Below are 15402 nucleotides of genomic sequence, written 5' to 3' on the forward strand. Positions count from 1 at the left end.
ATGATTATAATATGGAAAGTATATTTAATAAAATTGAACATATATTTTAACTATATTTCCATTACTTGCACATACTTGTTGCCAAGTACAAAACAATATCTCAATTGATCAAAACGATATTTCAAACAAACATGCATGAATGCATTTTTGGAAACTCTTTGTAACATTTTTGTACGTAGCTGTTTTCTACGTTGCTGTTAGCATAACCACCTGGATGAGTGCTTCTGTTTCTTTCTTATTGATTTCAACATTTGCCCTTGGAAAAGCTGAGGGGATGGGACAGTACCTGTGGTTGAGGAGATGAACATAGAGTATATTTTGTGGTAAGAATATGTTGGGATCGAAAAGAATAGGACTTTCTGTCACCACACCAAGTGTGTTAACAAGTCAAGATCCTTCAATGTCTCAAGAAAAATCAAATCTTCTACACCACAGAGGGTGGTTCAGCCTGATCCTCAAGAGCCGAGAGCTTCACAGCTGGAAATCCAGCTGCCAGGAGACGCTGAGGGGATAAACAGTGGATGCCACCTGTTGCCACACCACAACACTGGATGGCATCACTCATCGTTTGATGAGGCTTCACATGTTCCTTACACGTTATCTGTCTTCTTGTCAGTGCGTTGACCAGTCTTCATCCCAGTATGATGCCGTATCCTCACTATACCCAGTATACAGGGCCCAGCGTCATCCTCTATCAGCTCTCCTCCGCTCTGGCTGCCGATGTCCTTCGCCTGCTGTCATTTTACAGTTTTGCAGGCCCCAGGGGTATTTTAATGTCTTTCCATCTATCATCCGACTCTGTGTGTGTGGGTGTGTGTGTGTGTGTGTGTGTGTGTGTGTGTGTGTGTGTGTGTGTGTGTGTGCGCGCGTGTGTGGGTGTGTGGGTGTATGCCTGTCTCCTTGCTCTCAAAATCCAGTCTTCCCAATGCCCAGTGCGCTGTATGGCTTTTTATTCCTATCTGACTGTACTGATGGTTCATATAGGGATGGAAGCCATGCACCGCGCTGGGAGCACAGCACACTGGACCGTGGATTCGAGCCCTGTCGTTCTCACATAAACACACTCAACTATATGTACAAGCACATTCTCAAGAGCCTCCATGCTCAAGGGAGGCAATAAATGCATGCACACATCCAGGAGGACATGAAGTGAAAACCTGTCACAGAAATATGGAGGCACACGCACTCCACACATAAACTTGCATTCATTTATGCATATATGCAGTATGCATATGTATTGTGCGTGCTTTATGCATCCACACATTGCAGGACAGAAATGGTCCCCTGGTCCCATCAAGCCCTATACTGCAGTGAGTCAGTCTGAAGCTGTCAGACTGCATCAGCTGACAGACGGCTCTCTGAAGTGAAACACATACATCTGCTACAGAATCACAACACGATCGATACGGGTCACAACAGAGCAGAATGGAAATTAAATTGAACTGAAATGAAAGGCTTTGAAACTCACAGGAAATGGCTGAAACAGAGAGACTATATCCACAATATTGTCATTTCTTGAGCCAGTAAATGAGAGCGAGTCTGAGGTCCTCCTGACACAGTTGGTAGGAAACCAATGCAAATCAAAATTAAGATATTTTTGTTGATGAAGTGAGACGTGATGCTCTGTTCCATTTAAATTATACAAAACAAAATCAGAAAACCTTGTCACAGAATCATAGGACACATATCCCAGAGGAAAATGCAGATACGTGAAACATTGCACTTTTACCTATACGACACATTCACTTATAAGTAAAATAGAATAGAATTAAATAGAGATGTAAATCTGCCACATCTGCTTTTGCGTCAGAAGACTTGAAATTGTACGCAAGCAAACATAAAAGTACCGTTTCTGCCTGTGACTATTTCAGAGCTGGCTACTAAAGCCTGGGGATTTTGCCCAACATGAGACCATTAGCCATTAGTTCTGTGCACACTGTAGAATTTATTCACCATCATACTGAAATAAAATGTGCACAAGAATCCATCAATTATGTTATTTTCTTATATGTCTGAAAATTGCATTATTACCACTCTAGGCTCACTAAATATGTGGTATAAATATTCATATCACGAGAGAAAGTGACATAAATTACTGATGTGTGAGAAATTTGAAGAGATCAGTAGTGAGGTCTTCATAAATTATATTCCGTCACTTTGTTAGAGTAAACATGTCATGGAACTGCGGCTCTGACATTGAGAGCTCTGTAAATGGCTTTGGTGGTTTTACATTATTTGATGTAACGTTTGTATATTACACCATATAGCACCATTTTTCAAAATCTGGTATGGCCCTTTAAGGTCAGCTGGGGATCTACAGACTGAATTATTCTACTTTTGAACGCATTATATCCCTCTGGACAAATTTTAAATCGAAAAAAATGAACAGATGCTATTGTTGACAGACGGTTGTGTAGCCACCTGGCACGAGTGTCTCTTTTATAAAACCCCACGGATGTAGTCGTTATATATGTGTCACTGCAAAACTGTCAAATCTCAAGATGACACTTTAACATCAGGAGGATGAACACCTCATCTGTGACTTGCTGCAGTTAAACCTCATATACGGCACAACATCGCCCCTCAGTGTCCATGAAGTGGAATTAGCCTACGTCGCTTAAAAAAACACAAACTACATATTAAACTGTCAAGATAGCAGCAGGGATGTGCGTCAGTCTCAACAGCTGATAGGAGATTTGTTTTGGGGCGGGGTGGGGGGGTTAAGTGGAGAAGGCAAGTTGGGCGACTTTGTGCAGGTGCAATATTAACAGCGAAGAAGAAGGAGCGGAAGTGACGTCTGAATTCTGCCTCCAAAACAAACGGAGTGCTCTTTCTTGACTTATGAAATCAGCAGATGGAAATGTTGGATAACTGCTGTTCCCCTTCTCTTACACAACATCATGTGCAGAGCTGAGCGACTTCCGCCGGTCTAGTTTTGCCGAAAGACGCTTGGATTCAAAGAAAGTGATTTTTATTGGTACAAGTTTGAGGAAGGACAGAAAGAGAGAATGGCAAAGCGGAGAGGGTGCGCAGAGACAGAGGCCGATACAAAGAAACCGAAGCAGGTGCCGAAGGCAGAGAGCGGCGGAGCCAAAGCCAGAGCGAAGAAGAAAGATGCAGGTATGAAAAGCCAGGAGTTATGTATCGAGCCTAACTTCTCATCCTCCCTGTTTGCTGCACAGGATGTGTGAAGTCTGCATCCAGAAAAATGAATCGGAAACCACATTCTGCCTGCTAACTACTTGTGTTTGTCTGCGTGAGAATAACTCAGATTGTAAAGTAAGAGGGGGCAGTTTGTTCATTCCCACTATAAGCGTATGCATACAATACATTCATTTGAGAAGTTAAGCATGCATCCTGTTTTATATGGTTGTAGGATATGAGTTATAGCTGGTTGTCATTGCAGACTAAAGGTATCACTGCATGACAGTCTTGTTGAAGTAGGTTCAGTGACACATGTCAATGACTGACACATCAGATATAATAAACTGCGATACTTTGCCATTATCATCATGAAGTGTGATATCGGAAATATGTCGTAATGTTAAAGATGTGTAATGCAATCAATAAATAAATAAATACAATTATGCTGTCACTTGTCATACATCAGATCAGACAAAATAAACTATATATATATATATATATATATATATATATATATATATATATATATATATATATATATATATATATATATATATATATATATATCATGACAATATGATTACACTGAAAGTTGACAAATAATATCGAATTACTGCCCAGACCTGGAGAGAGATGATTCACAGAATTTGTAGAGAATTCACCAACTTATAAAGACCTCAACAAGTGATGTTTATCTTTTGTAAGTGCTGTCAACGTTATCTTTAAGGGGGTCTTCAACAGTTTAAAAGCCCCTATTCAGTGTTTGATGATTCCTACTTATGGCTGTTTTGTTATTAAGCAGCCGGAGTGCAGGTGCATGTGCGGGTGATATGGATGGTTAGTTGAGTGGATCTGTTAACCCAGATACACATCTGTGCTCCACTTCATCAAAACATGAAGCTTGTTTTTGTAAGTGTGGAAGTAAGGGACCACATCTGTCGTATACATTATTATTTGAAATGTATTAATTGTCAAGACGCCATATCAAACAACACAAAATACACAACAAAACAGACAAATATAAAGTATAGAAGTGAATGAAAAGAAATGAACATGGGGACCAATTCTGTCCTGAGTGTAAAGCATGCACCATACAGATGCAGATGTTTTGCATGCATTTTGTTTTTAAATAAGCATTGAGAAGATGCATCATTCTCAGTGAGGTCTAATTTGTATGTTTTGCATCTTAATTCAAGTAATTCAAGCGTGTCTCTCTGCTCTTGTCACAGTTTAAAATGCACATTTAGGCATTCCTGTATAATAAAAACACACAATAAGTGCAGCAGCAGCAGCGTGCTCTCAAATGTTCTCTGTGTAGAGTTCTTGAACAGCAGCAGCATTGATACCAGACTGTATTTACTATTTACAAATGAGGCTTTGGTTGAGATGATTGGCAGCTTGTTTTTCTTGCATTTTTATGACTTTCATGTTTTATGACAAGTGACTCATAAAACTGCAACCGTAACTCCCATGAGCCTTTCTGCTTCCTGCTGTGAGGACTCAACCACCACCAACATTGAACTGTTTGATTTCTATTGATACATGTTTATTCACATTTAGCTTTTAATCTAAACCAGGGATTCCCAAAGTGGGGTGCTCGCACCCCTGGGGGTGCGCGAGCTGCCTCTAGGGGGTGCGCGAGAGGAAAAGTGTAATGGCGGTCTGATGGTGTAATAATATTAAATATAAAAAAAAAATGTAATTTTAATTTAAAAACTGTCAGGTGGGACATCTGAAGCTATCAGTCGTAAAAGAGGAGAGGGACAGAGAGAGAGAGGAATCGGAGGCGAGGGGAACGGAGAGGTGCGTTGGGGAGAGACCGGGAGAAGAAATCTAACGGGAGGAAGATGAGACGGAGGAGACCAAAAGGAGGAAGGGATAGCACAGACAAATCGGGAGCACATCGGCCCATCGCGGAGTCAAGGTGAAAAAAGAGGAAACGAGAGAGAGCATCAGACTGGGAAAAAAAGAGGAAACATGATGAAAAGTATCTGTGTCTGGGCTTCACTTGGATTGGCAACGCAGATTCCCCAAAGCCACAGTGCGTGGTGTGCAGTGAGGTTCTGGCTAACAGTCTGAAGCTCTTATTTACGTCGCCACCTGAACACCAAGCATGCCAGTGCAAGTCAAAAGCCCCTTACATTGTTTATATCGAAATTGGAGGAGTTACAAAACAGCCAAAAACAACTGCAGTCTCATTCATGTGTTGGTCTATAAATGACGCACTACGGGCTTCATATCTGGTTACAGAATAGCGAGAAAGGGGCTACCGCACACAATCGCCGAAGACGTGTGCTTGCCAGCTGCCAGAGAGATGGTGGAATGTATGATTGGGGAGAAAGAAGCAAAAAAGTTGGACATGATCCCGGTGTCCAACGACACTGTGTCGCGCCGCATCGATGCTTTGTCCGAAGACATCCTGGCTGCATTAGTCGGTCATTAATTGTAAATTAAATGTGATAATCTGCCTCTGAGCCTGTGCGTGTGTGCTCACATCCGTATTGCTCTTTAAAAGTGACGCCTTGTGTCACTGAAAGTTATTGAAACTTTGTTGCAGTGTTTCAGGGCGTTTTCACACCTTCAGTTCGTTTGCTTTGTTGCAGTTGCTCCTTTGTTCGGTTTGTGTTCACACTGCAACATTTAACAGCGGACTAAATCTTGTAAACAAATGCCACGCGCGAGCAAACTGTTCTCTCATTGGTCCGATTCTTATGCGGCTATGAAGGCTTAAAAGGCTCTGTTGCTTCTTTTTTTTTTTTTTTTTATTAAGGGGGGGGGGGGGGGTGCGCGAACCCGGTCGGGATGTAGAAGGGGGTGCGCGGCCTAAAAAGTTTGGGAACCGCTGATCTAAACTAATCATTTAAACACATTTGCTTTTAAATGTTAACTTTCTCACAACATAAAATGCAATGCAGAGGCAATGGTGATCTTGTTCGTACAGGATCATACTTCAGTTTTGCATTAATGTGGTTGAGATTCATTGATGCTAAATATAGCAGCTTTACATCACAAAGATTCCAACTATAGAAGGACAGAAAAAGTGAGAAGTAGAAGACTGAAAACCAAACCGTATCCTTTTAAACGACTCTGTCTTAATCATTACTCAAATCCTGTCGCGTAAACCTATCTCGTTCTGTCTGTCCTTCCAGGTAATGTCATCACAGATGAAGAGGAGAAGCTGGAGAGGAAGGTCAAACCCAAACCACGTGGCTCCACAAAACGAGCACCAAGGAACACGTCTTCCACCACATCTACGACCGCAACTGCTGTCAAAACCAGTAAATACTTCCAGTCGCCAGAGAAGGAGGAGGGGAGTGACAGTGAAGAGGACTTTGACATGGTGACCTCAGCAGCGCCTGCGATTAAAGTGAACGCCAAGGAAGCCAGGAAAGAAGAAGAGGAGGAGGAGGAGGAGGAGGAGGATAGTGACGAAGACGAGGATGATTGGGAGGAAGTGGAAGGTAAGTGAGGGAGCAGCAGAAACCTGCTCGTTGTGTCTGATAACACATTTCCAACTCTTTTTCATTTGATATAAAAAGGTGAGAAGAAAGTTGGAGAATATTGTTTTCACTGATATATTGTAGCATGTTGGGGAGAAAGTAGGAAACAGAAGTGACAAAATAATTGAGTGTGTCTGTGTTCACCAGAGCTTTCTGAGCCGCTGGGTCCAGTTGAACCACCAGAACCCGTCCTGCCCTCCCAGCCCGTTGAGATAGAGATCGAGACTCCAGAAGTCAGGAAGAAGTAAGCGGACATTTGTGTAGTAGTGTAAGAAAAGATGAATGACAGCTTTGTTTCTTAAATAGTGATCTGTGTCAGTATTCTGTTTATGATCTACTACATGTCTACATGTATGTATGTATATATATATATATATATATATATTTATTCTCATCTTAAATACAGTTCCAAGTAGCGTCAACAAACATCTTTAGTCTTGAAAGTTACCTTTTCTTCCTGTTCTGCCATAGAGTGCCTAAAGAACGTTTTCCATTCTATGACCAGTTGTTCGATTGTCGAGAGCTCCTTAAGGCTCCGTGGACTAACTCCATGTGAAAGTGATTATTTTCTCATTCATCTTAACCCTGAATTGATCCATTTCAAACCTGCTGACTCACTGCATCTTTGTACAAATCCATTGCAAATTTGTCTGATTACAATCATGCAGCGTATGCATTTCAACAGCCAACGGGTGCAAGTTTGTATATATATTTATATATAGATTTGTGTGTCAGTATACACTGTGGAGAAATGTCTGTTTTACTCCAATAATAATCATCATTTCTCATTGGCCAGGCAAAAGAGGAAGGCAGAGTTTGAGACTTATATGAGGCGGATGGTGAACCGATACAAGAAGGACGTGCTGATCGACACGCACAAGGTGAAAACACCGACGTGTTCTTCTTAATCGCTGTCTCCTTATTCTGTGTCTGGAATTGTTTTTTTGGGTCGTTGCAAACCTCTGATTGGTCTCTCAGGTCCACGTGATGTGCCTGATAGCCAGTGGGATCTTCCGCGGCCGTCTGTGCTGTGAGCCGGACTTGCTGGCCATCACTCTGTCGCTGCTGCCCACCCACTTCAGCGTGGTCGCCAAGGAACGCATCGACCAAAACTACCTCTCTGGACTGCACAAATGGTGTGTGCTCGTCAAAGATGACGTGTGTCGTGGTGCCTGAAGCAACTTTTCATGTCTGAATGTGTAAAACAGAGTCCTCAACGTCACGTTATCAGTCACCATTACCTTGGTGTAATAACCACTGTATCTTCCATTTCCATTTATATTTTCTCTCTCGTCCCTTTCAGGTTTAGCGCAACGTTCACCCTCAACCCCTGTCTTCCCTGTGAGGAGCGTCAGAACCTCCGCGCTCTGCTGGAGCGGCGGCTGGCCAGCCTGTCTGCCAGAAACCACCAGGAGATGACATATGTTGGTGTTTTGGAACACGATTAGTCCAATTAAAGAAGTGAAGTTCAGCCTTTGAGTGAACATTCAAAGGTAGAATAATCCGGTTCAATAATTATGCTCATATGTGTTTTGTGTTTCCTGCAGCTCTTCCTGTTGGTCCTGAGGTCCCTGCAGCTCTTCTGCCGATTGGTTCTTTCTTTGCAGCCGATTCCTCTCAAACCCCCATCAGCCAAGGTACGTCCGTACTGACGTAGCTACAGCGACCACACTCAGCCATTAGCTTCATTTTAATGTACGGAGAACTCTGTCCTCAGCCTTTATGCTCACGTTTTCAGTACGATGGCCGACAACTAAATACAGATTTTGAAATCTGTTCCCCTTAAATACTGACACATTCAGCATTGCTTATTCATGAAACAGGATTTCATCAATAAAATTGCTGAAACCTTTCTGTTAAAATGTATCGTGTACATTTTTAGTACAAGGTCTTTGAAATCATTAGATAGAAAACAGATGATTCACTGATGTTTGTATGATTTGATATGTAAGCCTGGTACTCCCTTTTGTAGTTGAGAATGTAAGAAAAATCTCTGTGAGTTAACTGTATCATTAGAATTAGGGATATATCAGACAGAAATATCAGAAGCAATCATTCTGTTCACCAGTTAACCTGCTGATAGTCTGTACCAGTGGTTCCCGACCTTTCCAGCGCCTTACTGATGAACTTAAGTTCATTGGGAAATCATTTTTTTGTTTATCACCGTGAATGATATCGAATTGTATGTGGTTACAGTTGTTGTTTTTCATACTGTTGGAACTGTCAATGTTTAGGTCGTTATGGTCAAGTTTGCATTCATACCTATAGTAAGTTAGCAGAAACTTGATGTTTCAATCATTTATTCATTAACTTACTTTTATGGTTCTGTTAAATGTTTATCTATTACTTTTAGAGTCTTCTGCTCTTCTACACATCATCTAAATGTCCTTTCTGCAGGGCAAAGGGGCAAGAAGTTCTACCGGTGCCCCAGGAAAGAGCAACACATGCCAGCAAACCTCCAAGACCACCTCCCCTGAGCAGAAGGTCTCACCTGGCACCAAGAGACCAGCTGGAGGGGGAAAGATCACAGGAGGATGGGGAGGAAAGAAAGCAAAGATGAAAGAAATAAAGGAGGAGCGTGACGAGGTAAAGGAGAAGACTAAAACATCGGGAGGGCAGAGGCCAAAGAACTCAAAACGTCGCAGGATCGCCTCTAAAGTCAGCTACAAGGAAGAAAGTGACAGCGGAGGGGAAAAGGAGGAGGAGGGGCTTAGCGAAGAGGAGGAATTTCAGGCGACCAGTGAGGAGAACAGTGAGGATTCAGAGGGAGGCGCTAAATCCACAAAGTGGAAGGAGGGGAAAGGAAAGAGCAAAGCCAAAGTGACAAACAGCAAGAACACTGCAGCTCCGAAGAGAAGGAGTCGTGGAGGGAAACAACAGATCAAAGACGAGGAGGGCAAAGAGTGGGAGGGAGAAGAGGAAGATGATGATGAAGAAGGAACCATGCACAACAGAACAAAGCGAAGGAGGAAGAATGAGGGGCCCGGAGCGGACGAGTGGTTGGAGGTGTATCTGGTGAAAACCTCCTCCTGGGTCTGCGTAGACGTGGAGCACGGTGTCGGGATGCCTCACCTCTGCTCCCAGAATGCAACGGCGCCGATCACGTACGTGGTGTCGGTGGACGGAGACGGCTTTGTGAAGGACTTGGGAAGGAAGTACGACCCCACCACGTTGACATCTTCCAGGAAGAGGCGGGTGGCTGAAGATTGGTGGGAAGAGACGCTTGAGCCGTTCATTGGACCCGAGGACGAGAGGGACATAAAGGAGGAAAAGGAGGTGAGACAGAGAGACGTGTAGACATTCAGACAGATCCAGTGATTTATCTTATACACAAACAACCTCCATCTTATTTTTCACACTCATTTGTACTCATTGAGACGATCTTCTCTCTGTTTTGTCCCCATGTTGGCCGTCCAGCTCCAGAACAAACTGCTGAACAAACCCCTGCCCATCTCAATAGCGGAGTACAAGAACCACCCGATGTACGCCTTAAAGAGACACATGCTGAAATATGAAGCTATCTACCCGTCAACTGCCACTGTACTGGGATACTGCAGGGGAGAGCCGGTGTACTCCAGGTCAGTGGCAAAACAGTCAGCAGTGCAGTGCAGTGCAGTGCGGTCTTATTTGGGTTGAATTTGACATGTATACTTTTCAGCCCTCAGTACATTTGTACACTAATCAGATGTTCACACAAGTCCCCTTAAAGTGGGAAAACTACATGTGACCGCTTATTATTTTCTAGGTTTTTGCACACGTGGTCATCAGTCGGTGGTTGATTTACCGCTTGAACTAGAATGAAGAATACCAAGAAGAAATAAGGCAAACGCCTCCTTTAAAACCCAGGAATAAAATACCCAGTTTGTTTTTCGTTGTGAATCACGGGGTGTGTACGGATACACAGACCAGCCTCTGGTAGAAGGTTTGCGAGACGGTCACCGTGTGTTGAACTAAAACATCACCACTCGCACCGTAGGGCATCGCGGAAGTTGTCCCAGTTGACAGTGGTCCTGGTCATAACACTTTAAAATAGGAAGCACCTGAATGCAGCATGAGTTTTGGCGTCTGGGAGGTTAGACCATCTTGTTCTGGTAGGACTAGAGTTTCTGTGTGTGGGACCCACCTTCATTGGCCGGGTGCGTTGGAAGATCAGCTGAATTGAGACACGGCTGTTGATGACCTGCGTGTCTGAATTAATTGTGGCTGTGAGCATCGGTGTCCACCTGGTGGTGCTGTTTGATTAGTTAACCTGTGGAGTTCAAATGTTCAAGTGATCTGACAGCAGTAAATTATATCTGCTGCTGACTGTTGTTGTTTGTTGGGCACTGTTCATACAGATTCATTTACAGATACAACCGAAATAAATTGTGTGTGCATTGGGCTGAAGCCAAGAGCAAAAACTTTCAATTCTTGAGGCAAATTCAGTCCAAATTATAATATTTCACAACATTGACATTAGAATCCTCTTTGTCTTTAGGGATTGTGTGCACACGCTCCACTCCAAAGACACTTGGCTGAAAGAGGCACGGACTGTCAGACTAGGAGAGGAACCATCTAAGGTGAGTGGGAATATTTTCTTCTTCTTCTTCTTCTTATTTGTTTCTCTTTTTTTTCTCTTCCATCCATCACTTCCCTTCTTTCAGTTTGTTTCTGTGTGTGTTTGTTTCTCTGTCATTTCTGTTCCTCTCTTACTTAATTCCACTCTTGCGAAATCAGTCCAGCAGTCTTTTATTTGGCTGATGTTACCAAATATGGTACAATCACCCAAAATAAAAGAGCAAGGTTACTGCGTCGCATAATATTCAGTTTCTAGAGGAAACGTATTTGTTTTTCTGCTGTGTAGACAAAAGTCACGATGGTTTTTCGACAGATTATACTGAGATGAACTGTAATGCAGGGCTCAGGAAGTAATGCCTCATCAATGCATGACTACTTTATGATTTAAGAAAAAGCATGTAAAGCAAAACACATTCAACAAAGTTAAATTTGTGAATTTGCAAAGCTAAGATCTTGTCAGAGACAGTTATGCAAATCTACATATTTATTGAATACTTTGGGGAGCAATGATGCTGTTATACCTCTGTTTGTCTAAATTGTAACAATGAACTGATGATGGTGACAAGTGTTTTGGCAGCAAACTGAATGAATAAATAGTTCAGCCAGTGGCCACTGCTTAGACACGATGCTAATGCAAACATGTAAAATAGTGCTTTGCAGAAGAAAAAACCCTGCAGACCATCATGTTACAATTTACATGTTCATCTACACTCAGACCGTTTTAGTAGACTGACCTTACTGCGGTGACACAGTAGGACATATTAGCTATTCAGCCTCAGCTGTCTTTGACACTGATGTAGGACTCAAACTGTTTGTTTGCTGTATGACTGAACTGAGAAGATAACGAGACAATGTGTATGAAAGGCTCCACTGTCTCACTCTCGTTCAGATGGTGAGGGGCTTCTCTAATCGTTCCCGCAAAGCCAGGATGGCGTCTGAGCAGAAGGAGGAGAATGACCTGGCTCTGTTTGGAGAATGGCAGACTGAAGAGTACCAGCCGCCTCTAGCAGTGGATGGGAAGGTAACCGCCTTTGTGTGGACTAGAATGATTACTGGGAGGAAATGCGGTCACTGTAGCAGCAGATGATATTAAATATTAATTTAATTTGAACGAGAAACCAATATATTCAGAGGAAGTCAAATGTGTGCAGTGTTGTTTACATGTTTCCTGTGACCGTGTCTCCAGGTTCCCCGTAACGACTATGGTAACGTCTACCTGTTCAAGCCCTGCATGTTACCGGTGGGCTGTGTTCACCTCAAGCTGCCCAACCTGCACCGCGTGGCCAAGAAGCTGAACATGGACGCCGCCCCTGCGGTCATGGGCTTCGACTTCCATGGAGGATACTCGCATGCTGTGTAAGACAACACTGGACGGTTTTCTTGTATTTCTTTTTTTCTTTCGTGCTAGACAGTTTAACAGTTGCTTTTATCACGTGTAGGATAGTTTTCTAACACCTGTAAGAACACAGAAAATCATTACATACATCATCATTTCATGTTAAACATCCTAAGAAAGTACTTTAATCGTGATCTCTGACACAATATTTATATTAAGTGTGTCAAAAGAAATGTATTGTTCTCAATTAGATGTGTGAATTTGAGGCACACGCTTTGTAAACACTGCTGCTGTTAGTTCTGTTGCATGCTCAGGGAGGTTTCCACTAAAACTACTACTTTGCATTTGCATGATATGGATTGAATATTTAAAATAATCACACAAACACTCCAAAGTCTGCAAATGATATATCTACCCGCACAACCTTAGTAGTTTCCTCTACTGCTGGAAAACGGAAAGACCAAAGAAGCAGATGTCATGAAAACGTATGAAATGCTTCTGATATACAGTGTGTGGTTAAATGTGTGTGCTTCAGGACTGATGGTTACATCGTGTGTGAGGAGCATGAGGAGATTCTCAGAGCGGCCTGGGCGGAAGACCAAGAGATTCAGAAACAGAAGGAGAAAGAGGTGTGTGTGTGTGTGTGTGTGTGTGTGTGTGTGTGCAGTTATGGTGATTGTGCAGTTGAGGGGAGAACTTCTGTAAAGAAGAACCAGCTTACTTTCAAGCAAAAGCCGTTGTTTAAAACCTGCTTGGCATCGAAACACCACCTTAACTTTTCCTCCCTTTCACGTTCCAGAAAAAAGAAAAGAGGGTGATCTCCAACTGGACTCTGCTGGTGAAGGGGCTCCTGATCAGAGAGAGACTCAAACAGCGCTACGGAAAGAAGGACCAGCGACTGGGGATCCTTGAGGGGGCCGGCGGGCTTTCGTCAGATGAGGAGGTTGAGGCTGGAAGTCCTTCAGCTAAGATGGCGTCTGAGACTCTGGCCATGTCCTGGCCCCAGAACAGACAAGCAGAGGAGGACGGAGGGAGCATCAGCGGACTGAAGAAGAAGACGACGACAAAACGAGAGAAGAGAGGACAAGAGAAACATTTGTTCCCCTTTGAGAAAGTGTGATGTCAGGGAGCCAAAAACCTTCTTAAGTTTAGTTGAATCAAGGATAATTACTCTCAAATAAGAACTTGACTGACTGCTCCTGATATTTACTTTGGGAGACGGTCACATTCCTTGAAGGCAGGATAAAGTGTGCCTCAGGTGTAACACATTTTTAAAATCACTTTTTACAAGTTCAGTCAACTTTGGAACCTTTGGCTGTAACATTATAAGAAAGAGAGGAAGAAGGAGAGGAATGTTTTACGGTGAACTGATCTGTTTCTTCCAGTGGTGGTAATACATGAATTTAACCTGCTCTTTCTCCACCATCACTGTGCATCCTCCCCTGAGCTCATGTACTCTGTTGTTAGCTTCTTATATGAGAGCTTAGTAGAAATACAGTACATGCCAAGTCGCCATGGAGCAAAAAAACAGAACTTGAATATCAAATCTGACAAATTGTCACGTATGCTGTTGTTACGAAGAGTGTTATCAGGTTTCCTGGGAGAGAACAAACTCAACATGAATGTGAAAACGGGTGTCTTTACAATTTCAGATGTGTGTTAAACATGGGCTAAAGATGCACTGCGCTTCATTTCACCCCGACTGCTGTGATACACTCAGCCATCTTGCTAGTATTCAGTGCTCCAAAACTTGATCAGTACTGCGCTGGTTTGAGCCCCGTGGTGATGGTTTCCCTTTCAGTTCAGCACACAAAACGGCAAATACAGCTCATGCCGACTTGAATTAACGGCTTGTGTGGCAAGTAAACACAAACAACCCTGTGTGCCAACAACACTACAAACACTACAGGCTAATGGACCTAGTGGATCCACTACCTGCTACTGATTCATTTCATCTAATTCCCAAAAAAGCATGTTTCCCCTGTGACGACCAACTGGACCACAGCCACTGTTACTGACTTGTACTCTGTGTAGCTTGAATCAATGAAAACAGGAACTTGTATTGTTGTTGGAAAGTGAAAACATTTTATCTCCTGGTTGTCACGTTTTCAGGAACTAGTCACACTATTTTGGGGTTGTTGGATCCACATTTTATGACAGATAGACAGACAGAAGCACATGTGGACCATGTAACTCGTCATTTGAGGTTTAAGCGTGAACATTGCAGTTAAGAAGTTGGTAAATGATTTCTTAGCTCACGCTTTTTCTCACAAATACTGTACTGCACCTCTCTTTCCCTGTTAGGCTGCTACATCCCTGGAGGTTCACTAGTTCCTGCTGTATTCTGGATCAGCTCTCACATTCAGCCTCTTACTCATCGCGTCACAGTTTTGTCACTGTTTCTCACCTTGTGTTTTGTATACAGCGGGCTGTATTTAAAATGGTAAACCGTTTTTTGTATGAAAAGTATTTTTCTAAGATATAATAACACTAGTTAAAAGCAAAACAAACTAAATGAAAAAGATTTTGTTGACCCGGTTTGCTTTTGTTTCATTTATTGGATGTTTTTAAAACAAAGTTTGAACTTAAAATGATCACGTCTAGCATAAAAAACCATGACAAATTCTGTGATGAAACAAATGACGTAGGACTAAAAAATATTGCTAATCGTGCTTCCTGACAAGATTTAAATATTTTTCAAGAAATTTGGACAATTCCTTACAGTGAACATTCACAAAAATCACAGTGTACTCCAAAGAACATTTTGTGGTAATATGTGTGTAATTGTACACCAGTAATGACTGACTGAACTCTAATGAATGACATTTTGTGTGCATAAACACCAAACTTCCGCTTGGATTCTGA

The 15402-nt window shown here is 42.5% G+C and overlaps 1 protein-coding gene across 1 annotated transcript; it reads left to right on the top strand.

The window, feature by feature from the left end:
* Positions 1-2871: 2871 nt before the first annotated feature.
* xpc (xeroderma pigmentosum, complementation group C) lies at positions 2872-15311 on the top strand. The gene is made up of 14 exons (XM_079272927.1): positions 2872-3120; positions 6294-6605; positions 6792-6888; positions 7441-7525; positions 7623-7780; positions 7948-8068; positions 8192-8281; positions 9042-9920; positions 10062-10222; positions 11122-11203; positions 12091-12222; positions 12388-12557; positions 13073-13166; positions 13337-15311. The coding sequence occupies exons 1-14, from the start codon at positions 3009-3011 to the stop codon at positions 13655-13657; spliced, it is 2814 nt and encodes a 937-aa protein (XP_079129053.1). The 5' UTR covers positions 2872-3008; the 3' UTR covers positions 13658-15311.
* Positions 15312-15402: the final 91 nt, after the last annotated feature.

The sequence above is a fragment of the Melanostigma gelatinosum genome (assembly GCF_949748355.1).
Source record: "Melanostigma gelatinosum genome assembly, chromosome: 8".
Taxonomy (NCBI): Eukaryota; Metazoa; Chordata; class Actinopteri; order Perciformes; family Zoarcidae; genus Melanostigma; species Melanostigma gelatinosum.